The 26,940-nt window shown below is 36.1% G+C and overlaps 2 protein-coding genes across 4 annotated transcripts; one reads left to right on the forward strand and one right to left on the reverse strand.

The window, feature by feature from the left end:
- The first annotated feature begins 5,432 nt into the window (after positions 1-5,432).
- Positions 5,433-10,592, forward strand: LOC116256834 (serine/arginine-rich SC35-like splicing factor SCL30A). Of its 3 annotated transcripts, none has more exons than XM_031633340.2 (6): positions 5,433-5,479; positions 7,191-7,359; positions 8,283-8,360; positions 9,613-9,777; positions 10,015-10,158; positions 10,241-10,592. In XM_031633340.2, exons 2-6 carry the CDS (start codon positions 7,211-7,213, stop codon positions 10,377-10,379), a joined length of 675 nt encoding a protein of 224 aa, XP_031489200.1. In that variant the 5' UTR covers positions 5,433-5,479; positions 7,191-7,210; the 3' UTR covers positions 10,380-10,592. The 3 variants fall into 3 exon arrangements, with proteins under 3 accessions (XP_031489200.1, XP_031489202.1, XP_031489201.1); XM_031633342.2 differs by having other exon boundaries at positions 10,018-10,158; XM_031633341.2 differs by having other exon boundaries at positions 5,435-5,479; positions 7,188-7,359.
- A 2,034-nt stretch (positions 10,593-12,626) lies between these two features.
- On the reverse strand, positions 12,627-26,008 carry LOC116255753 (uncharacterized). Its single transcript, XM_031631715.2, has 13 exons — positions 25,851-26,008; positions 23,527-23,755; positions 19,796-19,865; positions 18,889-19,085; positions 18,689-18,764; positions 18,466-18,549; positions 18,293-18,372; positions 15,511-15,637; positions 14,712-14,771; positions 14,549-14,599; positions 14,303-14,461; positions 13,394-13,526; positions 12,627-13,234 (listed from the first exon to the last, which is right to left on the reverse strand). Exons 2-13 carry the CDS (start codon positions 23,694-23,696, stop codon positions 12,990-12,992), a joined length of 1,452 nt encoding a protein of 483 aa, XP_031487575.1. The 5' UTR covers positions 23,697-23,755; positions 25,851-26,008; the 3' UTR covers positions 12,627-12,989.
- Positions 26,009-26,940: the final 932 nt, after the last annotated feature.

Below are 26,940 nucleotides of genomic sequence, written 5' to 3' on the forward strand. Positions count from 1 at the left end.
GAAAGAAGCAATAAAGTGAAATTTTGGGCATTAAAAAAAGTGGCTTTTATGCTTCTGACAAAAACAAAACTCAGAACTGTCCCATTCTTTTGTTTAAAATTTTCGAGATTATTCTTGTAATATTGCAATGTTTACCTTGCAAAAATGTTCACAAAAATATAATTTAAATTACAAATAAAGGGTTACGACTTTGGACTTACCTCACATATGAATTCAAAATTTCATACAACAGGTTAAGTCTGCAAAAGTTTTTTTTTTCCACCTCATTTCTCTAAAAGATTGTTTGCAAGAAGAGATTTAGTACTCGTTTCCTGTAAAACTTGAATGCTAGCACCTTTTAATTTCCAAATAGAGTTTTTAAGATGATGAAAATTTGTCTAGCTTCATTTTTTGTTTTTTCATTCTTGAAAATGGTGTTTCCGACCAGGTTTTTATTTTATAATTTCAAAAGAACAAAAAAACTTCTTGGGTTAAAGAGAGCATTTTGCCTTATTTATTGGATTTTTACAAAAAAAGGGGCTTTGTGACCATTTGTTTTGCAATTTCAGAATTATAAATTTACAAATTCTTGACATAAGGTTTTAAAATTCAGTAAGTCTTTTAAACATGCTCTCTATATATCTAGAAATGTAGTTAACTTTGAAATCCAACACAAAGGTTTCTAGTCCAAAAATGCATTCTATTTTTCTGATTTATTTGAAATTTCAGCTCAAACATGAATTTTTTAGAGGGATTATTTGTTTAGTTTTACAGATAACAAAAAAAAAATGGTATTAGTGTTGAATTGATTTTCATTTTCAACCAAGCTTGATATGAATCTAAGCTCGTCCCCATATCCCCATCCCACAACCTGGGTAGTCAACTCATACCTTCCCTTCCTGATCTTCTATAGAGATATAGGTATATTATCATCTAATGAATTGGAAACTAGAGGACTTAGTTGACACAATTTTGATTCTCATTTCATAATCCGGTCGAACTCGACTATTTGGTTATACTTCAACCATATTTTGCGCTAGGCTTCCCTTTTTCTTGTTCTATAAGGATGTTAATGGATCGGATTCAGAAATGATATGTCCTTAATCATATCCGCTTTTTCGAATAATCACATATTCGGAATCGAATACAAATAAAGAAAAGTTATATTTGAATCCAAAATCTGATTTTGCGATCTAAATCCAATCCGAATTTGATTTTTATATTTATGTCCGAATGCGCCATAAAGCTTGACTAGAGCTGGCTCGAGCTCAAATATGTCACTTGAGCTGGGTGAGGTCGAGCTTGACTCACTCATTGTACATTCCTTGGACCTTCAAGTAGATTTCTCCATGGGCCCCAACCGACCACCAATATAATGGGAGGTGGGCTGCAGCCAGGGTCTTCCTCACTAAACTTCTTCAGTCGGTCCTCAACTATACCTAGCGTGCTAAGGACGAGACAAATGCTAATTAAATAGGATGACCTTAGTCTGGGCTTCAGATTCAGCCAACAGTCTTGAAAACAACTAGAAATAACTAAGAGAGAAAGCTTGGCTATGAAAGTGAGACATTAATTTCTAGGGCTAACATGAGATTTCATCACCGTATGCGAGATCTAATCGAGCCCGGGTACCCTACTCCGATCGGGCCCAGGTTCAAGCTCGAAAAAAATCAGTCTAGGCTGACCCGATAACGTATTCGGCCGGCGGGGTTGGCCTGACGGGGCCCGATTCAGTTCGATCTATTTTTTTATATTATATTTATTTAATAATGAAATATATTTTATTATTAAAAATATATTTTGTATTTAACATTTTTTATTTTACATTTAAAAATAATTTTTATTTTAACCAGGCTGGGTCTGGGCTCGGATGTCGGGTATCGGGCTGGGCCGGGTCAGCCCGATGCCGAGGCATAATTATAACTACATCAAATCTTCACAATACTAGTGAGAAACAGGACAAGTTCACAGTGAAAAAGATTCAAATGTAGAATTTCAAATCCAAAAATCAGCCTTATTAATTAAATATTGAGTGGATTTCACACTGAAGTACTTACAAACTTCAAACAAAATCAAGCAAAACCCTAACTTTAGAATAGTAAAAAGATGCTCAAGATCTCGACGAGATGCCAGGGTCAAAGGCAGGGCTGCTTTGCACTACACACTAGAATGGATCAATCTCAAGAAACCTAAACTACAAAAAAGCAAAGTTAGACTGCAACCAAATGACGGGAAATGACTGAAGCCTACTTAAAACCTAAGAACCCTAATTTCTAGATTACACTTAACTATTCTAGCTCAAACATAATAAAATTAGCACATGAAACACATAAATTCAACAAAAAAACATGCAAATTAGACTCAGGGCTTGCTGGAAGGCAACTTAACGTTGATTCTAATCCAGAAGACAAAAATTTTAATAAAACAATATGAAGACCTTAGCTTAGCCTACCCCTGTACTATAGAAAAATACGCATTCACGGACGATTCTTGGAAATATATAAGTTTCTGAGGCAAATGACATCCAAATTCCATAAATCAGATTCATTATATTCTTAAAATGTCAAGAGCCAACCTTTTTAGAAAAGCTCAAAAAGTCATCTCAAGATATAAGCATTTTACAATTAAAAAATAATAATAATCTGTCCTTAAATCATATATAGCAGCAAACCATATTTTGAAATAGACCTATCAACACAAAAATGTGTCTTTCTTTTTCAAAACTAGGTGACGCTTCCTCCATGGGCTTTATAGATTTTTTTTTTTCAACTAATTCTTCCTCGGTTATGGGTTTTGGTGCTTGGACTTGGATTTGGATACCGTTCATGGTCAAACTTGGTTTCTTCTAACCAACCTGGATCCAAATCTCCTTATAGAATTCTTCCAAAACGTCTCTATTTCTCTCATTTTATCCCCATTTGGAGTGCAGTTTGAACAGGTATTTCTTGGTGCATGCGCAAAACAATATAAAAATTGGATTAAAAGCTTAAAAATATTGATGAAATGCATGTGATTGATGCTAAGATATAATTCATTTCATGCATCATCAAATTCCCTCGTTTTTAAAGATTGCTATACCTTCAAGAAACGTAAAAAAAAAAAAGTAAGCCAAAGCAAAATAAAAGAAGCTGATTGCACATTTATACAGGGCGGAGCCAAAAAAAATTTCATGAGAGGGGTTGAATTAAAGTTTCCAAATTTTGTCTAGGGGTCGAAATATTATTTTTCAAAATTTTTATATAAAATAAGTGAATTTTTTTAAAATTTACATGTAATTTTTAAAAAAAAATTAAGATGGGCCAGGGCCGATGCGGGCCATACCTTGGCTCCACCAACTAATTTAACTTGACTTTTACAGAAATTGCAAATTGCATTTAATGAATGCAACATGCTTTTAAACTCATAAATTTCATGTAAGGTATCATAAGGTCTTTCAATGGTGTTACCTACGATGATTGTTGCCCTAAACTTGTCAATCTTTAGAAAATATTAGACAAATAATTGAATCTCGTCAAGCACAATACTTTATACATTTGTAGGGAACAACATATAAGAGGACTCCACACCACCACCAAAATTATCTTTCAAAACCTTTCTAACATGCAATAATTTTACACTTCATTCTCATGAAATTAAACATGTGCAAAGAAACATGCCTGAAGATGCAAGGATTTAGATACGAAATGCCCTTTTGATTCCTGCGAAAATCTCAGTCTTAGTTCACGGCTGATGTTTAAGATGCCCTACTCCATTATCTCCACAAAGGTTCTCTCTCTCTCTCTCTCTCTCTCTTTTTGTATCTAGGACGTCTTGTCCCCAAATTTTGTTATATATTTCCCATTTTATCGGCTCTCTTTCTCTCTCTCTCTCTCATATAGTTGGTTGATCTCACATTTTTTTTAAATGAAAATTTTACTTATAAGTTTTAAAAATTTTGGTTAAACGCGGAGACAAAGGGGCCATGGCCCCTCCTCACATTTTTTTTTAAATGAAAATTTTACTTATAAGCTTTAAAAATTTTGGTTAAACCCTATTAAAATTTTGAAAAATTATGTTTTGTCCCCTGTTAAATTTTAAAACTATTGTTTGACCTCTGTAGCGAAAAAATCCTAGCTCCACCCATGATTGCCACCGCTCTGTTCAACTCTATTCATTTTGCTCCTCTCATGAACGAACTTCTCAAACTCTCTCTCTCTCTCACTAAAATAAAATGGCATGCCAATGTTGTGAGAGACATATAATGTTATTGATTATGGGGGGATCTAGAAACAGGTTTCAAAATGATGTTAGACTCCCCTTCCTAAATGTCATATTTGTTGTGAGGACAGAAGAAGGGGAGACGAGATAGAAGGGTAAAGAAGTTGTAGCCCTTTGGATATGGGTAGGGTGGGTCCAAAGGAGAACACGAATTTGTGTCCTTCGAGAACATGAGAACAATATGTTCCTTGTGTTTTGCTATTTGGTAGGGTAGCACACGAGCTGAGTCGAGCTTGAGTTGGGCCAGGTTGAATTTGGCTTGACTCAAATAACTCAAGCTCTACCTCGGCTCATACTCGAGTTGAGCTCCAGAGAATAGGCTCAAGCTCACCGACAATACAATGTTAAGCTCGACCTCGATTCGTTTAATTCTTTTTTGTTCCGCCTATCTCGTTTCTTTTTATTTGTTAACTCGTTAAGCTCATTTAGTTGCTACTCATTTAACTACTCTTTCATATAGTCAAGCCGAGTCGAATTTAAACGATTCAAGTTCTTGCAATTCGACCTCGACTTGTTTAACATTTCACATATACATTTGAACTGGGGCTCCGACTCCTTTATAAGTTTAAATTATTTGAGTTCTTAGAACTCAAACTTGACTTTGTTTACCATTTTAAGCATACATTTGAACTTGAACTCGAGTCATTTATAAACTAGTCGAGTTCTTGACTAATTGTGGAGCCTAATATTTGATAATGAGAACATGCATACGCAGGGGCGGATCCAAGGTAGAGCCCACATAGGCCTGGCCCCAGCTCAAAAGTATTTTTTTTAAAAAATTGCATATAAATTTTAAAAATTTTCATTTATTTTATATAAAATTTTTAAAAAATGATATTTGGACCCTAATCAAAATTTAAAAACTTTAATTTACTAGTGAATATGCACGAACATTGTGTTGTAAAGAACTGTGCCAAGTGCCAACCATGAAAGTATGAAAGAGTTGCACAGTCTCATTTCTTCGTTATTCCATCTGATCACATCGTGCATGCGAAGGGACAACAGAATCTTTTCAATTAAAGACGAAAGTTTAACGAAAGCATGCTTAATTGCATTTTTAACAATGTCGAAAAGCCCTGCTCCCGTAAGATTCGAACCCATGATAAACTAAATCGGTTCTTCTTCGGGTCTTCTGCGTAACCCGATCCATTCGCGCCACTAGCGTACTATGTAAGGCAGGGGAAGGGCGGGTGTTCCTATCAGGGCGTCGCAGTTGGGCAGAGAGAGTGACGAAGCCGAGAAGGTACGTCCAGACGCGACTCTCTCTCTCTCGCTCCTTGTGTCTGTGTGTGTGTTTTCTCTTTCTTTTTGGCGGGGGTCGCTCGAGCCCCGGTTTTTCCTTTGCTCTCTCATTTTTTTTTTCTGCACAATATATGAAGATATACCGTTTTAATGGGCAGAAGATTATTTCGTCTGAATAGAGGTGGTTCCGTTTCCCGTTGCTTTCTTCTGTGTTTTTTCTTTTCTGTGATGGCGCAAATTCGATATCGTTCCTCTTGTTGTCGAGGAAGAGCGAGAAACCCCAGTAACCAACAACGAGGTTCGGTTGATTTGGCCCAATTTCGAGGAGTAAAATGGGCGGCATAAACCCTAGTGTTGGTGGCACATGCCTGTTTATTTCTTTCTCAAATGGTTAAAAATCGGTATGTGGGCGCCGATTTGGGTATTGGGGAGTCCGGGAGACGGAGGGGAGACTGAGCTTCTTGGACTTTCATCTTTTCATTGTTTTTTCACTGTCAGCTAGGTCGTAAAGAAGAAGGAGGAGGAGAAGGTAAAGCTAAAGGGTTGGAGGGCCCAACCTCTCTCTCTCTCTCAATCCAAAGTATTATGTCCTATTTGTTGAGTGATGCAGCTTAATTTACGGAAAAAGGAAAAAAAACTAAAATTATTTTTTTGTCCGGTGACCATGGTGCCCTTTAATTGAATTTTTTGTTCATATGTGTCATAAAAAAGTACGGGAATAAAAATAGCTGATAATACGTTGGCGTCAAATGTTAATGCTGCATAGCTTCTGGAAGGCTGTGTCTTCTACTCTTCTTCAATAGCAGTGTTTGTAGCATTATTAGAAACTAGCTACTTAAATTCAGAATGATTTGCTAGTGCTGAATATGTAAACCAAACCACTTTTGTCGGACGTGTTGTTCTAAAGGTCTGCTCTATGTTATTTTTCTTCTATTCTTTCATTGAATTAAAGGGGTTTGTAGCTCGGATGGTTGGGTGTTTGACAATGTAGCTCTAATTTAAGAAGTTATAGTTTGGTTATGCTGTCTTGTTTAACCATGCGTTCTTGACATCTTGTACTACCATTTAGCCCCTTTTTCACTGATTATGATATTTTAGTTGGTCTGTGAAAACTCACTTGGTTAACTATGAATGTTTTGTGGGGTTTTGAGTATTCATCCTTACCTTAGATGTATTGGTGGATCCATCATTCCTTTTGCTCAAGCAATTAACTTAGTCCTTGAGACTGAATTTATCATCAAGCAATTAAATTAGTCCTTGAGACTAAATTTATCATCAGAGATTGTTTTTCTTCATCAGCCGAGATTGTTTTCCTTCTAATTAATGACATAATTGTCCTTCAAAAGAATAGAGGAATGGCAAGGAAGCTTCTTTAATAAGTGCACAATAACTACTACAGTAAGTTGCTCACAGTTGTTAAGTAGGAAAAGACTAATTTGTCTCCTGGGATGAATTTTTCAGTCACAATTAGTTAGGTATGGATTTGTCAATTTACAATAAGTTAGGAATGAATTGGGGAAAACCCTTCTTTTAGTTCTTCCTGCCACCTTCCTCTCTCTCCTTCTTTTTCTTCTTTTCTAGTAGTATTTCCATTTTGAAACCATTCAGAGGTCATTGATTGTTTGTTGAGACTTTTAGATATATGTGTATCTATGATTCCTTTTGCTTGTGTTTTCTTTTCCTCTAATAGTGTTTTTTCATGAAACCAGCAGACTTCATATACCTGTTGAGAATGAGGGCAAGAAGCTACAGTTATAGTCCTTCTCCGCCAAGGGGTTATGGTCGAAGAGGGCGTAGTCCTAGCCCAAGGGGACGACATAGAACTCGGGGAAGAGATCTTCCTACAAGTCTTCTAGTTCGTAATCTGCGTCGTGATTGTAGGTTTGTATCGTGAACTTTTCTAGGATTATATGTTTTTTGCTGGTTTTCTCAAAGTTGTCACGCATGTTTAATTTAATGCTTCTTACTATCAAATGTAATATCCATAACTAGTTTTTCATTTATATGATGTGCTAGCTTCATGCTTAGTTACAACACGCATGTATGTGATGTTTCTAGGAGGTTTTAAGGCGTTAGGACAAACAAGTTATAACCGTATTGTACTATGTGTTTGTTTGTGGCAACTGGTTGAAGCTTTCTAAATATTCATAAGCACAGCAATGCTTGTTAGTTGTGCATTCGTTTTTTTTATTTTACTTTGAATTATGTTGTATGACTGTGGATCTGATTGATGTTCCTGAACTTAAAGTAGCAGTGTTTTTGTTTTTGTTTTTGTTTTGTTTATGTTTTTTTCACATACATAGTAATATTTGGAATGCTGGATTTATGCACTCCCTTGTGGTAATCTTACTTCTTAGCATGTCACATTGCTCAAACAACTTCACATACGCTTTCACCCAATTATTTTCTTTCCTTTCTTATCCTTTTGGTGGGAAGGGGTGGGTAGCTGTTTCTACCTAATTGCTTTGTTGAGAAATGGGTTCAATCCATGCATGGAACTGAATAAGGACTTGGAAATGTTTATCCTAGCAGATCAATGAAAAAGGCAAACAAAATATGCTTTGAAGCTTCTGCATTCTTATAGGTATTTGCGTATGTTAAACACTAAGGTTTTTGCATAATCTATTAGGCTCACAAAGTGAGAGTTTGAGAACTATTCTAGCTTGTTTATGCTTGAATATGTTGTCATCCTGACTGTTGGGTAATTTTCAAATAATCTGCATAAGTTACAATGCTTGTAGACTGTTTTTGTCCTTGATTATTGTTCTTTTGTTTATTTCACGTACTTTTTTTTAATGACACAGGCCAGAGGATTTACGCAGGCCTTTTGGCCAGTTTGGCCCTCTCAAGGACATCTATTTGCCACGTGATTATCATACGGGGTAAGTCTTTCCTGGACCAAGGCTTTTTAGTTGTAGATTTGACAAGCTGTTGAAAAATCAAAACCATCATTGTTTATTTCTTACCAAAATATTGTTCTACAAACGGAAACAAAAGCGCAAGTGAAAAATCATGAGATTTTGAAAATATCACCTATTCAAACATAGGTATGATTTTGTTATTGACAATATTTTTTTAATACATTTTAAATATACTCTAAACATTCCTGTATCTCTTTTAACATTTTAATAACTGTTTTAAATGTTTATCAATGTTTTTGTAAGAAAAAGAATGTACCTCATATTTCGTGATTCTTTCTGACATTTTTACAGTTTTTAATTTTTGAGATTCTCAAGATGAGAAACAGGTAGATCCCACCAGGCCGTATAGGTCTGGGACAAAAGCCAGACAACTTAATTTTTTGCCAAATAATATCTAATTTAGTTCAAAAAATGCTTTAATTCTAGTTATTTTATGAATAATATGAATTTTCTACTATCAGATTTTTAATATTATGTGAGCCATTAATTTTTTATGATTAAAAGAATGCATTTGGACCCGAAAAACAATTGACTTAATTTATGTTTCTTATTAAATCACTCTGAAGATTATATCTGTAATGTTAGATCCAGAGAAAAGTACTGTGATAATCTATTCTTAGGGGCTCTGGTTTTTGTGCCTGACCTAACTGGTCTGTGAATGACCTCTTCCTCTCAAGATTTATTTTAGAAAATAATTTTTTCCTATTAATGTCTGAAAAATCATCACCTATATGTGTGTGTGTGTGTGTACATATATATATATATATATATATATATATATATATATAGAGAGAGAGAGAGAGAGAGAGAGAGAGAGAGAGAGAGGGAGATTTGATAACTCTTACATTTCCAAATATTTTCTTCTGTTCTTCTTTTAGTTTGTATAGGTTGCAATTTTGATTGAAAATTGTTTGAGGTTTCACAGTGAAAGTTTCGAAGACTTCAAGTCCCAAGTGTTTCTGTTAATGATCTTTATGTTGTGAAGATAATGGCTGGTGAAGTGTGAAGTTAGAGTTGGAAGTCAATACTATGAAGACAATCTGTTTTTGAACTCTGAATTGTGGGACGCCAGCAAGCAAGTGCTTTCTTTACTTGAATTTCTTAAAGTGGTGGAGAATTTATCTGTTTTCTGCTTTATACTTTCTCAGTACATAAATTATTGTTCTTCAATCATCAATTTGTTGATGCGACTAACACTTCAGAAGTTTTGCAGCGAACCACGTGGGTTTGGTTTTGTGCAGTATGTTGAACCTGCTGATGCTGCAGAAGCCAAATATCAGATGGATGGGCAAATTTTTCATGGTCGGGAACTAACTGTTGTATTTGCAGAGGAAAATAGAAAGAAGCCTGCTGAGATGAGGGCGCGTGAACGTACAAGGTATTGTATTATTCCTACTACGATCAGGTTCTCAAGCATCCAATCTGCAGGTCTAATTCTTCATGTTAATTTGCCATACTAAAAGTCTACTAGTTTGAACTAAACAGATTGGCTGTTGGTGAATCTGGAGGACTCTATTCTTATTGAGTTTTAATGCTCCTAGCACGTCTGATTCATTTTGTTGATTAAGCTTCCATCTTTAGTAGTCCTCATGTGTCCAAATGATTGTATTATCAGCAGGGGGGGTCGAGCACGGGATGACAGGCCATATTCCAGGCATTCGCGATCTCCTCGATATTCACGCTCTCCTTACTATTCACGTTCCCGATCTCGTAGCCCCAGTTATCACTCTCCTTCTCCCAGGCCAAAGGAATACACAAGGTACAGCTTCCACTTTTGGGTCGAGCATCAAACGTGCTGAATTTAGTTTTGTTTATGCCTATGTTTCTTGATCTTGCTGCAGATCAATTTCACCAGACCACAAGAGGTCTCACCGTGATGACTCGTATCATCAATCTCCATACAATTCAAGAAGCAGAAGCCCTGTTGACTTTACTCAAAGGAGATCTGTGAGAGAAAGATCTGCATCAGTGAGTGGTTAGTTGATGCCTGGGGCTAAACTATATAGATTGCATTTCTGTTGGTGGATAAATGTAGTGGGATTATATTTCGGTGGAGCATAATTGTCTTTCTATGTTATCTCCAGTCCTTATGGAATCACAGTATTTGTACTTTTATTGGCTTGGATACGGAAAAATCCACAGTATATCGGCTATCTTTCTTTTCTTGAAATGCAAAAACAAAGTAGTTTCTTTTGTTTTGGCTGTTGGCCAGCGTGAGTGATCTTAATTTCAGGCCTCGAAATTTTGCTTATAAATTATCATATGATTAAATATGATTTCTTTAAACTTTATGTTGTTTGTATAAGACGGGAAAGGGAGAGGGCTAGCGGCCTGGTGCAGGGAAAGGGTTGGGACGGTGTTTGCCCAAGATTCGTTCAAGGTCTTGGGTATTTTTCAGACTCATTTTCTTTTCTTTGTTCTTGTTGGAGGCTTCTTGGTCCTTTCATATGTTCAGTCCCCACATATAACCCGCATCCATTTTATAGGATGAGGGGTGGAGAGGTTCCTTTTTTAGAAAAGAAAGAAGAATTAAAAAACACACGAAAGGGTTCCAGATTCGACAATGATCCTGAAAAATCCTTTTAATTTTCTCTATTGTTTGTAACGAGGTTTTAAACTCAAAAGACCCGTAAATTATTTTAGTCTTCTGCTAGTTCAATCAAAATGTTTCGTTTCGTGTTTGTTAAAAGTGACAAGAAAATATACTTGTAAGTTGTAAGTTCATCCAAGTTGCTCTTGATTAACTTTCTACCCTTATAACAAAAATCGCTAAACTTTAGTTATTAATTAAGGGTGATGGATAATTTGAATATAGTTAAGCATGTACTAATATTATTTGTAAAATTAAAGAAACTTAACGTAAACAAATTGGCATGCAATTTATGTCTGGATGTTTTAGTCATTTATTACATATTAAGTTCAAAAGATGACCTTGCCATTAATGGTGTAAAATTTAGCTCCGGTTTGGCAATGTAAAAAAGTTGGGTTCTTTGCTTATTTATCAACTCTTTTTAAAAGCGTCCTTATTTACCTGAGATGGTGGCTAAGGCAAAGATCGCCTTCGGCTGGCTGGGCTTCTCTCTCTCTCTCTCTCCAATTTTATTGAATGTCGCAAAGAGAAAATTTTGAAGAAATGAGGTTCACAACTTGCATCTTATTTCGCTCTTTTTCGATAGGATGAGGAATCTACACATTCTGTTAGTGCAGCAAGTTTCAACAGACCTTTCGACTGGATGAGAAATCTACTCTTCTTGTCCTTTGCGAGAGACTTATTACTTGGTCCTAAATCTAAAAGGTTGAGGCTTCTTTGGAAGATCTGACTATTTGTAATGTGGTGATCGATTTGGTTTGTCATGAGTTATAGTCTATAATGCAGTCTACAATCATTCAGCACTGCATCCATGGCTCAGACTTTTCAGTTTATCTCGTCATAGGAGCTAGCCACCATCGGAACTTATTGAATTTGTACCTTACTATTGTCCCTACTCAATTTCTGTTTTAAACTTTGTTGCTCCTCTTCCAACACTTGTTGGGTGGTGGTAACTTTGTACGTTGGCTTTGTTTAATTAAGTTTGTTTTCATATCTCTCGCTTTCTCTCTCTCTCTATCTCCGTCTCTCCCTCTCCCCACTTGGGGTTCTTTGTGCCGCAACAATGGGAAGACTGTTTTGGTTTTCACAACTGATTTAAATGAGAACTGGCAAATCACCTTCAAAAATGACTTTACAAATGTTTTGGTATAATTACTGATTTAAATGAGAGCTAACAGATCACCTTTAGAAGTGAATTTACAGTCTCCGTCAGTCGCTGTTGTACAACTATCTTCAAAGTAGATGGCAGCCATCAAAACTAATGTTTATACTATATCTGATTATCTGAAAAATAGATGGTGATAACAGATCTCGTTATCAAGGTAATTTGTCAGCAGTGGGAAGTTCTGCCCTTTTACCTCCCCTTTTCTCTGCATCCTTTGAAGGAAAAGGGTTTAACTCCTCGATCATTTATGCGTGTGTGTGTGTGTGCGTGTGTATCGTATAGCTGGTTGGGCCCGAGAAGTGTTAATTAAGTGCATTACAGGTTCGGTTCCTGCAGGTCTTACTCACTGGAGGCGTTAATAGTTGGATTGAAGGATTGCATAAATGCTCTCTCTGGCTCTCTCTTCTGTCACTGCCTTGAAAACAAGTACGTTAAAATGGATGAAGATAGTGCTCCGCTTATTCTACAAGTATGAACTGAAAAAAATGTCAGCTTTAAGACAGATGACATCCTAGCGTCCATCTCTGCAGAAACCCACTCAATGAGAAAAAAACATTATATTTTACAACAAATTCTATGATAACACTTGATTCACATTCGATAAGCCTCTGCTCCTATCAATGACTTGCAAACCAAGGTATCCCCAAGATACAAAATCTGTATGGAAGGTTCCAAAAGAACAGAAAAGGTTTACTGAAGTACATTAGATTAATATAGACGAGCCTTCTGATCCGGTCCCCTTAGGCGAAGAAGCCCCATGGTGTCATAGTTCCATATGAACGAACCTTTTCCACTTAATAGTGATTGAAGTGTATCAGCTTATGCATTGGATACCTTACTCAAGCAAAGGCTCAGTCAGATGTTTTGAAACTACAGTGTTAAGGTTCATAGTGAATGTAACGGCAATCCCAAGGAGGGAACATATCCCAGGGACAAGCCCAAATCCCCATCTAGTGAGTGAAGCAGAAATTCCCGTTCCATGAAGACTGTAGACAGATAGGGAATTTCCAACTGCATGGATACCGTTGAGTGATGAAGAGCGTCCAGATGCATGAACACCATTCGAACCAGAGGGCAATCCTGAATTGCAAATATTAAAAAATCTTCATGAATTAAACCGTGGTTGCATTCCTAGTCAACTGTTGAAGTTTTAATCGGCCGCTGCTTGTAAACAAAAATGTAACTTGCAGGTACATGATAGCAGAAAGGAAAAAAACTGCATAAGCCTCAGATACAAACCTTGATTGAATTCGAGTAAATACAAAACAACACCACACACAATTTTGTCCAGAAAACCAAGTGAAGCGTACACGAACCCACAACCGTTCAGATCTTCTCCAACTAGAACACTCTCCATGCTAATAGCTGTCACCTAGTAACAACAAACATAATAAGAAAGATTATAAATCTTTGTAACATAGTTTCAAACAATGAATATATGATCTAACCATCAGATGTTGTTCAGAACATTAAAAGCAGAAATGGTTTCATTTATATAGGTTAACCAGACCTGCCCAAAAACACTACTACTTAAGTGAACTTGAATCTGACTTGATTCAGATAGTGAAATTCTGCGTCTGGTCAGACCAACTTTTATGGAACTAAATGAACTGAAATTGGAAAAATCGACAGACCTTTTTCTTTTCAAGATGTGTGGGAGGATTACGACCCAGCACCCAATAAAGATTTGAAGCGCCTCCCCTTCCACTTGTCCCTAGGGTCTATGGCTATATCAGTTCTTAAGGAGATGGTGTACCTTCATCTTATTAGCATGCTTCACTCAATATAGCAAAGGAGCATAGCGTCCACAGAAATCAAATGGGTGGTGTGTCATTTTTGTGCCACTAGCCCAACCAGCTATGTTATGCCTCTTAGGGCTATTGTCTTTTTCCTTTTGCCTCGAAAAAGCCAAAAAAAAAAAAGATCTCTTGGATTACTAGGGAGGACCACTTTAGTACAAGAGGATTCCTTCTCCAGACTAAGTTCGTGCTAAATTTTTATAGTTCTCTGCATTCAACAAGGAAGCAGCATAAATATTAAATCAGCTACAAGAGTCAAGGAGTTACATGTCCACTTAAATGATTGGCAATAGTATCATGTCAAGCATAGAAAACAGAGAAACAAATAAATGCTACGTAGTCTGCTTACTGTCATTAAAGCATTTGCTATTCCAATGACAACTGCCAAAAGATACATAACGTTGTGCATCCACTTTGGTAAGAAGAAAAATGCAATGCCAGAGAGTGTCCATAAAAGTGCACCAAGGGTAAAAAACCACTTCAGACGATGTCCATTCCAATGGAACTCCTACATAATGAACAGAAAGGAGTAATGCATCTGTAGGTGGAGAGTAATCAAGAATAGAAAAGGACGAGAAGCGGATGAGAAAAGTACCTGCAAAGCCACTGACACAATGAAACTTGAAATATAGATGATTGCAGGGACCTGACGTGATTTGCATTAACAAGTATAACTTTGAGACTTTATGAAATGCTTTGCCAACTTAAAAAGTTGAAGGCAAATTATACCACTGAGGGTCAGAGATATGTCTACATACCAAAGCTTTGGAAGATTGACCCATGTGCAGTTCATTTATAACATAGAATGCAAGAAGAGCCTGCCAAAAAAAGATGAACTATAAGTTCATGTAGCAAATATTTTGTATAAAAATTGTAACCTAATTTTCACTACTAACATTTTCAATTGTTAGTGTAATATTGCAAAATTGCTTCAAGTGGCAATCTCCGTGACAAATGTTTAAAACTACAAATTCATTGACTGCTACAGGTGTAACACCCCAAAAAAATTTAGTCCCGTGTTGAAGATTGTGAGGTATCTTCAAGGGTTTATAAAGGGGGTTATTACATAAATGGTTGTCTTGGTTCCTAGCCTTTTTCAGGAGCCGGTCTGGTTGTTACAGTGGTATCAGAGCCAGTTCAACACTCGGACTTCGGGTCCCACATGCACGGATGCGTGTGCATTAAAAAGTGTGTAAAGATTGTAAGGGATCTTCAAGGGTTTATAAATGGGGTTATTACATAGATGGTTGTCTTGATTCCTAGCCTTTTTGGGATTGAAGCCTAAACTGATAGGGGGCGGGTTGGGATTCACCGAACCAGGGGCCCGAGTCCAGGAGTGGGTCTGGTTGTTACAATAGGTGAAGGTAAAGCTCAATAGCACACACTGATAATAGAACCACAAAATCAAGTTTATTATTAGCTTAAATTAAATGAATAGAGTGCTGGCTTTAATATCAGATCAAGGTAATAATGGGGAAAGTTAAAGCCATTTGCATCCTAAAAGTTTTGCAAACCAACATGGTGTTATGGATCCAAGCATGAATTGTAGGTAATTACCTGTGACACATTGGTCACTAAACGCATGAGTACATAAACAAGTGCAACCTGATGGTATAGAACCTTGCTTAACCAATACTTCCATCCAATCCTGCCAATCTTCTTGATTTTACTTTCACGCTTCAGCCTATTGGCAAAACAAATTAGAAAGAATGAAACATACAGGAATTGTCCTCTTTAAATATCAACTTGATAAGAAGAATAATTTTTTGCACATCAATAATCTGGAAATAAGATTCTCCCCCAAAACAGATGAAAAAGAAATTCATTAACTAAACCAAGAAGCAAAGAGGTACACTGTCTTTGGCATAGTAAACAATCCCCAGAAACAAGTCAATTTTGTTACACACACACACACACACACACACAGTCACACACACAAATTGGTAGTATCCCAGACCACTTAGGTTGGGAAAAAACCAGACCCTTAAATTCCTGTTAAAAAGATATTTTAAACATATGATCATTGTCATATGTTTATAAATACTAATCTAACAGAAAACATGCCTAAGTGCATGTTTTTGTGAAAAGTGTTGGTTCTTCTACTATTATAATTTTGATATTATAAGAGCTATTAAATTTTTGATTACTATGAAAACATTACTAAAATCAAGAAATGATGAACTTAGTCCATGTTTCATAGAAACATTCTTTAAGATCATATTTATACAATTAGATTGTACAAAAAACAAAATAGCAGTCAATTTTGAGGGTTCTGGTTGTTGTCCCTGACCTGGTGGTCTATGACAACCAATTAATGAATGAATTAATTAATTATCTATCTATCTACCTATCTCTCTCTCTCTCTCTCTATATATATCTATATATATATATATATATATATATATATATATATATAGAAACCAGATCATTGGGTCAGGTTCAAAACCATATCGTGTAAATGTGATGTTTAAAGTGTTTTTTCCTTTTGGGAATCTAACCTTACCAATAAGACCTTAAGAATAGGTTGCTGCAAAACATATGTTAAGTTGATCATTTTTTGGACTTTAATAGTGTTTTTATAATAAGCAAAAATGAATGTCTCCCATCATATCAACATTTGATAATAGAAAAAGCAAACATTTTTTATAAAAACAACTTGAATCAAAGCATGTTTCATATCAAAATAGTTTTTAGACATATATTAGGACGTAATTTATATTTTATTTAAAATAATTTTTTAGCAAAAATTAAAGGGTCTGGTTTTTGTCCCTCACCTGACAGTCTGGTTTTTACCAATCTCTCTCTCTCTCTCTCTCTCTATACACACACACACACACACACCAGACTTTGATGGGAATCATCTAGACCATCGATCCCAAAAAGATCAAATTGTGAAGTTTAGGTTGCAAATATAAAATGAAAAAAAAAACAAAAAGTTTTTATTTTTATTGTCCGCTGTGTCCGCACCCGCACCCGCGTGTCCGAGTCTCGACACGAACACCTGGGCTATTTTGAAGTGTTCGTGTGACATAGCTTAAGAGTCTGACATATCCCTCAAAGAAGACAAGGGACTTCATTAAAGAAACACATCTGTTTCCTTCTTTACCTCTCTCTCTTTCTCCTCCTTTGAAGAGTATTTTGGGCTTTATAAAAATAGTTTGGCTTATATATTTGCTATTTATTTTCCAGCATCCAATCTTTATGAAATTGAACTAAGTGATTCTCAACAAGATATATGTGTGTGTGTGTGTGTGTGTATATATATATATATATATATATATATATCACTTGAAAAAATGCCACTAGAACTCACAAAATTTCCGAATATTTCTCCACAAATCTAACATAATAAACACATTTCACATGGTCCATTTACTGAAAATAGACACTTGAACCATGTCTCTTTTTAAATGAAAATTTTGACCTTTTGAGACAAAAACATAAGAAAATTGTAGTTTTTACTATCCAGACCTTTAAAAGACTTGGATATGTATCACAAATTCACAATCAAGCAACTCAAGTGTTGATTCATGCAAGCTACAAAGCCAATCATGAGGATCATATATGCAGAGAAAGTGGACAGAACTGCCATAGTTTTTAGTTGGCCCATTAAGTGGATGATTCTTTAAGTACCCCATCCTGCACTTCATAACCTTGCCGTACATTCTCATAGTAGTGTTCAAGTAACAGAACTTTTGGCTGATCAAAAGAACTATGACTGTAGATAACTGTTTGGCTACTTTCTTTATACTTCATAGAAAAATCTTTTTTTGCTTCAATAAAAAGCTCAATAAACACCTTGATGCATGAACTATGAAAGATAGAGGAAACATAAAGCGAAACAAGTACCATCTTAAAAAGAAAAGTATGGAAACAAATTCAAAAATGATAAAACATTCAATTTTCCAGTAAATGTATCTTTGAGCAGTGATACTAGATAACTGTGTCGACAGGTTCTATTATTTTTTCCAAGAAGCAATTAAATTTTTCTTAGCCTACAAGGTATATTTCCAATGTCTACCCTGAAATCATGTAGAGAAAAGCAAGCTCTTTGCTACTGGAGAGTTCTGAAATTCACTTTCATGTTTCAAAGACAAGCTCCTAGGAAGCAAGCTTTCAGGATTTAAAAGCTTGCTTGAACAATAGATAGAATAAGTCCTTAAGTACCCATAACCACCTTTATATAGTTTATATGATCTCACTAGGAACAACTTGGAGGCACACTACTAAGATGTTTGTGACCAAAAGATTTATAAACCAGGCTGTTAGTGTACGCTGCAGTCACAATAAAAGATTGGGAAAGCATTAGAATATATATAATAAATTTATACCACCATACCTTGGTTCTCGAGTACCAAGAAGAAATATGAGCACAAAACAGCATCCAACAAAAATTGACAAATAAGCAATCCAGCTATACTGCCCAAATATATACGTGTTAGTAAAACAGTTAAACAGAAAAACAATGGGGCAATAATAATATGAACAGTAACATTTCATGAAAAGGAATACCTGTTTTTCAACATCAGTAGGTGTTACCATAGTGTTGGTATTAAACACAAAGAAGGCAATTCCATATAGGCTAAGGTTTGCAACCTATCATCACAAAGGCAAAAAAAAAAAGCAAATTATGTTTGACTGAATAGTGATATAAAGAGCAATAAATATATTTTACTGCTGTAGACATCCAAAGGCAGAACTTGTAATAGAAAACTTGGTAAAGAAAGCAGCTAACCATGGTAAAAGCATTACGGCAGCTTGCAAGTACCACTCTGCTTGTTGCATTCAATGTGATACAGATAACCATCGACCTGAAAGAGGGACAGAGAGAGAGAGAGAGAAAGAGGTGGGTTACCAAAGGAAAAATAGGGACATGCCATTGGAAAAAGGAGGAGAATTATGAAACAAAGCAGGCCAGTCTAGGAAATAAGTTACATGTGAGAAATTTGAGTAGCAGCCCAGCCAACATTGAAAATAGCAGCAAATGCAGAATAGAAGATGGTGCGCAGGCCAGGAGAATTCTCCACAAGTGCTGAACAGGTCTGGCAACCACCGAACACCAATGAAAATGAAACAGCCACTAAGATTGATCCACCGGCATGCCATAATTTGAAATGTCCAAATCGATCAATCTGGGGAAAAACTTTAATCATAATTAAGAAGACAAAAATGAGCATAATAAAGAATAGCTAATTGGCTTCCTAAACACATGCAATATGATCATCATCAAAAGAAAAAAATTATTAAATTCAGAATGGGATCATCTCTGATGCTGAAGCAACCAGCTGCAATCATCAATATGAACAGATTAATTATGCTATTTTCTTTCCAAGATGTCAAGCCACTAGCTGAATTTTGTCACAGTATCACCATGAGAACCAAGAGATGTTTGAGGTGAAAAGCAAAATGCACTTCTTGAAATACAAATATACTTGTTCTGAAGAAAAGTGAACTTGAAATTTGATACCTAAAACTAAAAGTATTCCTTCTTCAGGTTTTCCCTTGTGCAAGTATTATTGTGACGGATGTACACGGAGGCAGTGAGGCACACAAGAGAGAAAGTATATAAAGCACCCCATGAAAAGAATGCATGAATAGACATGTGATGATACTTCAACATCCTGCTGATCAGGAGACTAGAAGCCCTTCATCCCCATGGACCTTTTAGAAATTTTGCTATGCTTTATATTTCATTTTGTCTACATGCATAGATGCCAGCTCAGTGCAACTTTATACTCAATAACTTAATTTGTTTGATATGGAATTTAAGATCATAATTACTTTATACGATGCAAGAGGAACCATTAACAATACTTTAACACATAAGACGACAAAATTATACCAGCTCACCCACAAAAATTGTGGTCAGTCCATCAGCAACTTGTCCAGAAAGCATCACCGTAGCTGCATCTCTGAGTTAACAGCAAATATAGTAGCATCATTATGGAAGGAAATGTTTCGTATTGACATGCAAATAGTTCTCAAATGCTGTCATTTCTGACCACTACATAACAAAAGCAGCAATAGCAATGGCTTGAAAATGGACCTGACCTACTTTTGTAACACTATGTCATCATGGCAAACATAAAGGCCCAAATATGAGATACCAACAAAAGCATGTAAATGATTTTACCTATTTAGATATTTTTGTAATGATGTGTCATATGAAAACAACTTGGCCACTTATAATGATATTACGGGCATCCAGTTGCACATTTCATGAAATTTACAATACGAGTTTTTTTCAATCCCACACCCAAAGAATGGTGTGAAAAAGGGATTAAACTTGTAAGTTAGGTAAAGATATTAACCGTAATAAATAGGTGGCTCTCTGGAGAATTACAAAGCCCGCTTGATAGCAAAGGGATGCACTCACATATGGAGTGGGCTTTTTTGAGATCTCTCCTACAGCAAAACTGGGACTATATGATTAGTTGTTGCTGTGATTGTCTAACATGGATGAAGTTTGTCTCAACTCAATGCAAGTAATGTTTTCCTCTATGGTGACTTGTTTGAAATAGTCTATATGCAACAACCACCTAACTTCGAACGATAGAGGAGTGTGATAATCTGCAAAGGTTGAAGAAAGCAATATATGGGCCTAAGCAAAGCCTAAGAGCATGGTTCTAGAAACTACACGAAGTGATCTCTGGTGTTGGATTTCAAAGTTCTCCATCTGATCACTCATTGTTTATCAACAAGGACCCAAAAAGTACAGCTGTGATGGTTATGTATGTTGATGACATTATTATTACATGGAACTCTGAGGAGGAGATTGCTAAAGCCAAGAAATCCCTAAAAAAGCATTTTGTTACTAAGGATCTTGGCCCATTCAGATATTTCTTGTGGATAGAGGTAGCAAGAGGTGGAGAAAGTATGGTGCTTTTACAGGGAAATTTGTTCTTGATTTGCTCAAGGAGAGAAGGATGTTTGGAGCTAAGCCTGCTAATATTCCATGAATCCACATCTCCACCTATATGAGGAGGACCCTGAGCTGATTGATTGCAAGTCATATCGGTCACTTGTTGGCAAGATTTTATATGTTACAGTAACTAGACCAGATACCTCTCTTGCCATGGAAAAATTAAGTCAATTTACAAAGAAAAGAAGAAAAAGCTCATTGGAAGGCTGCCATGATGGTTCTCAAGTATCTCAAGTCATCTCTACCAGGAAAGGATATCTATTTAAGAAAAGAGATTCTTTTGATGTCATAGCCTACACTGATATAGATTATGCTGGATCAATTGAAGACAAAAAATCCACAACTGGGTATTGTATCTTTGTAGGAAATAATTTGATTACTCAGAATATAGGGTAATTGCTTAGACAACTACTGAGATGGTATGGGTTGAAACTATGTTAACCTATCTTGGAGTCAAGGTTCCACTTCTAATGAAGATGATGTGTGTCAATAAGGTGGCGACCTATATTACCAATAATCTAATGTTTCATGAGACGACTAAGCACATTGAAGTGGACTGTCACTATAAACACGATATGGTTCAAGCTAGGAATATCTCTAGAGTTCATGTTTCAACTGAAGAGAAAGTTGTAGATATGTTTACCAAACCATTGTCTATATATGGGTTTCCAAAGTGTTGTATATGCTCTAGCTTGAGGGGGAGTACTGAGAAAAAATATAAGGTTTAATTGGGTGGTTAATAGAATTTTAGAAAATATGGATGAGTGGTGTTTAATAATTTTATTTCATTATGTGGACTTATTTGTAATTCTTCTTCATTGCCCTAGTAATCTCTATTGAAGGGGGAGACTAGAGCATAGTCACAAATAACGTTTCGTAGTTTTAAATGGAGAGATCTTTCTCTGGTACAATACGCGAGGTTGAAAAAAAAGGAAAAAAAGGTAAATTAAAAAAAATAAATAAAAATGGGGAAAAAATAAAATAAGTGAGAAATTAATAACACAAACATCAAAAGATAAGTACATTTGCAACAAATAAAAAACAGAAAACGAAAAAAAAAATGTTTGGCATTAAAAAAATGAAAAAAGTGAAAAAAGCGAAAAACGTGTTAAAAACACGTTTTTTCGTTTTTAACATTTTTTTCCAAAAAAAAGCATTTTCTTTTAAGTTTTAAACAGCAATTTAATTTACCGCGTTTTTTTCGAAAAAAATACGTTTTTTGTGACTATACAGTGAGAGTTATTCTGATAACCATTTTTCTCTCTCTCCCAAACGATTGTAAGTTTGTAACACATGTAAGCTCTACATTTGTTTGAAAGAACACAACTCAAACAGCACAGAGATTGGAATGAAGAAAATTTATTTATCATCACTCTCAATATGTAGGATTATTATCAAGCATTCTCATAGTATCATCCATTATAAGTTCATGAGACAGTATTTGCAGAAATTTTTGACAAACAAATTGTAAATGGCATTCTAGCAGGAAAACTTGTGTTTCTCCATTTTGCCTATGTAATATGGCCACATCCAATAGATTGTTGACTCCTATGGATGCAACTCCATACAAGAATGAAGATTTTCATGGACAAGACTGTGTCAAGCATGGTACTTTTCCTAAGAAAAAAAAAACAGAACAAAAAGTAGTTTGATTGAGGGGAATCATGGAACTGTCAGTTTATTCCTCCAGAGATCTTCCCTTCGCTGCTTCTTTTCAAACTAAGCAGGGTGAGTCTCTCTCTTCCCACATATATAGACTCTTGGAATCTAGGATTTTGGTTCCAACTTAGCTTTGGAAAAAACACCTGTACAAACTATAAAAACCCAACTTGAAGTGACCCAAGTGTCCAGTATGGCAGATTCTAATCAATCCACTAGCCGGTTTGGGTTCAAACTCCAGGTCCTAAAAAGAAAGAAACCATGCCAATTGGTAATATGGAACTTAGACATATGAATCCCTGAAGATCTGTAAAAATTATTAATATAAAATTATTCTCAAGTCGTATTACTTGAGGTGTTACAATCCACTTTCTCTTAGATACGTGTCCAATGAAGTGGAATCTAAGTCCAATAAGCTTTGGGTTAATATCAACTATGATGAACCAGTGCAAAAGCAGCAAAACTGACTCAGAGTCATTGGTTTAGAGATCAATTTGTGCAAAAAAATTGCTAGAAACCAAGACAACTGATAATATGATGCAAAGTTACATAAGCTCTTGATTATTTTTTGAAAAAATTCAATATAGAATATTATCAAGTTCCTTATTATATACAAAGGCTGTTATGTGCAGACACATAGTCTTGCCTCCAAGACTTGGATTTTTAAAGTCAACTTTTGCAGGTGCATGGGCAGAGAGATAGAAAGAGATGGTATGGAGAAAGTTAAATGTAGAAAGTGAAACACAAGAAGGAAAGGAATTGACCTGAAGAGTTGAAAGGCATGAGATTTCAGCTAAAGCATAAGTTTGGTCTTATTGCATACTAGTACAAAGAGGAAAGAGTCAATGTGATACAAGAGCAAAATATTTCAGATATCTTAATAGGCTTTCCATAACAGGGACATATTACTGATGTAAAGGAATCATGAAAATATTTATCTACGCAAGATTAAAATATCATCATACAACAGAATGCTTGTATACACAACATACCTGGGAGTGAAACCAATGTCCGTCAAAAAAAGTAGAAGGTAAGTAAACCAGCATGCAGAAGTGATATCATTGAGCATGTGACCAACACCATAGTACAATACGGAGAACCTTCCAAGAGGCTTTGCACATGGTGCTTCCACTTGTGCTTCAAGTTGATTATCGTCAATCATAATGACAGATATACTACAAAAGCATCCACTCTATTCTATGCAGCAGTTTGACAACATCCCTGCAATGACCAAATTTTGTACATTACAAGAGTCAGCAATTGCCTCCAGGACATGACTTTATTGACAGATCTAGAGACCAAGAAGGAGGCCAATCTCCATAAGCCTGTAAGAAAATGGCGACAAATTCCATTACATATTTCCCTTGGGACCACAAGCACGTCAAAAAATAGTGTGAAAATCCCGTTAGAAGCTTCCTCTTTGGATGCATACCTGAGCAACAATTACTTGCCATAAAATGCTCAAAGCTTATAGACTAACCCTTAAATTCTCAGCTAATCACCCCAAGGGGGATCGATGTAGTGGAATTGGGTGTTGATTATCAGAAAGCAGCCAAAATTTAGATGTCATGGCATGCTGCTGAGAGTGCAACTTGGTCTTACATGCTAGGTACAGTTTCCTTTTGTTTTCAGGATCATGTGACAACATTAAGAAAAAAGATCTCTCAAATCAGCAATCAAATAATATAGTTGTCAATATAAAAAAAGAAGGAAGAAAAAGCAGCAGTAACTGCAACAATATGTCACACCACGAGAATGAGGAGAAAACAACCTAACTTTCATTGAAGGAATATTATATTCTATAATTATCAGCTTAATAGTCACAATGACTAATGCTATTGTGAAGTATACTGCAAGCTAATTGTTTGTCAAAACGTTGCAAAGGAACAAAACCATATGGTCCTTCCACTGGATTTACATGTGAAGAATTAAGATATTGAATATATAGTCAGAGTCTCATCGAATGCCAAAGAAGGTTAGCATCACATGGAAATGAGAAGGGATATATGTAGCAAAGGCAGGTGGTTTAAACTTTAAAGCAGAATGAAATGCATGAGGAAAAGATGCCCTCAAATGGCATATGTTTCCATCACATTCCAAGCCTGTTCCCTTCTAAGAGGGCTCTGCCTCTGCTGCTTGCCCAAAGTGAAGCCAAACTGCTATTTCTATTGGTCACTGGTCTTAAAAACACTCAATTCAGAAATAGCGCCATAAATTGTAAGTACTACCAGGATTTCTTTCTGATTTCATCAAATATTAATTGGAGCATTAGCCAGCTGAGAAGCTAAATAGCTTGGGGGGAGCAAGAGAAAGTGATGTTCAGTTCGTTCAAGTCAAGATCTTATTAAGAACTTAATGGTTAAAGCCTCTCTATACACAATTGACATTTGTACCTTGTGCTTCTAGCTCTCGTAGAAGTTACATTTGCAACATGTTCAGTTAAGAAATAAGTTTTCTGACAATATTAGTTATGTCATTTCAGTTCTTAGAAATAATCATGGGAAAAAGCAAGAAGAAAGAGCAGGGAAAGCACAAATGGTGATAGAGCTTCAAAAGGAATTAAGTAAACGTATGGGAGGCAACATCAACATCGAGAAGGAAAAGGAGCTACAGAATTTAATTCAAGTCAACTGCTGTGTGAATCCCTGAAGAGTTCATAGCTACATGTTGGCTTCATGGAACAAAAAAGGGACAGAAGAGAAAAAGTTACATGTCATTATTCTTCTCAACAAACCTATCTAAAGTCAGAAAAATGCATACACATCAGTCGTCTTTTTATCAAAGTTCGTCGAATTTGGTTGGCGACCGCAGTTCTGCCTGTTCGTATTCCACTGCATCGTTATTTTTCTTCCTCCAGCCATGGGAACACGAACCTCAAATTCATGGATTATCATGATACCGCAATTTCAACTATCAGACCAACTACTTTGGCAAACATCGACAACGATACATTATGTCAAACCAAAAAATTCGACCGAACAAAAGAGCCACGTAAAGATCAGCACACACACACACACACACACACACACACACACAGAGAGAGAGAGAGAGAGAGAGAGAGAGAGAGAGAGAGAGAGAGAGAGAGAGAGAGAGAGAGCAAAAAAAGATGTAATCTGAAACATGGAAACGCATCTATGGCAAGAAACACAGACAAAACTGAAACTCCATGTCTTCTCTCACTTTTTTCCGGATTTTTCTCAAGTAATCGTCTGAAAATTGATAATTCTGAGTTGGGTTTCACTTACAAAAAATGTAAGAACAAAGGATCTCATAGGAATCCCTTGACTAATGGAAAGTAACAAGGAAGAACGCTTACTTGTTTTGGCGGAATGGCCAGAAGCTACCGTCGACCATCGCAATTGGACATACAAATAGGCAATCATGTGGCTATGAGTCGACGTTTGAGATGAAGAAGAGAATAGCGATTCATCAAACGGTGGCAATATGCCCTATTTTCCATCGTTGCACCCCGACAAGTCAAGTTGAGTATGCGCCTGCGTCATTTGTGACGTGGACTGGAAGGTGACGAACGACCGGTCGGTCCTTCAAAAGGTTTCGGAACTTTGATTTAACAAAGAGCTTTTTTAACTCGAGTCTTAATAGAAACTCATGGCGACCATTCTCTATAACAATATTATAATATGTTCAACCTCGACACTTTGGAGATTTTAAAATCTCACAGTAATGTCGTTTTGAAAGGGAAAAGTGCTTATCTGCTTCTATTTGGAAAAAAAAAATGTAGTGCAACCAAACAATTAGAACAAATTGGAAGCATTAAAACTAGTTAGCACGCATCATTAGTCCAAACCTCAAGTTCGTTCTAGTCTCTTGCGTAACGGAGCATCCTACTGATTTCTTGAGTGAAGGCTTTTGGGGTACCTTTGCCCTCTTCAAGAAATTTGTGTCACAGTGACTTGCTTGAGTGAAAGCTTTGGCTGTAGCTTTTACCTTCTTCAAGAAATCAATAATTGCGGAGCATCGTATTGACTTGATTGAGTAAAGGCTTTTGTGGTAGTTTTTACCTTCAAGAAATCAATTACAGGTAGCTTCTCCGTGAATGGGGGGAGACCCACCATTCGGCTGAAGCCCAAAGACCTCCATCCAATCCCTAATAATCTCCTTCATAAGGTTTAGGATTTGCTTTTAATGCCTTGAGACGCCACCCTTACAATGCTTTGACAATTGACAACTACTTTCCTATTGTGAATTGACAGTCAAAGATTCAAACTACTTACCTGCCCTGCCCCATCCGGTTGTACCCACTCCTTTGAGAACAATAATTGCAAGTATCTTAAACAAACATGACAATATCTCAATGAATAAAATGTCTTTCTATGCAAGAAAAATAAAGGTTTTTAGCTTTATCATAGACTTGGTGGATCAGCATTGTGCATGTTCTATTTGTG

The sequence above is a fragment of the Nymphaea colorata genome, chromosome 6 (genome assembly GCF_008831285.2).
Source record: "Nymphaea colorata isolate Beijing-Zhang1983 chromosome 6, ASM883128v2, whole genome shotgun sequence".
NCBI classification, from domain to species: Eukaryota; Viridiplantae; Streptophyta; class Magnoliopsida; order Nymphaeales; family Nymphaeaceae; genus Nymphaea; species Nymphaea colorata.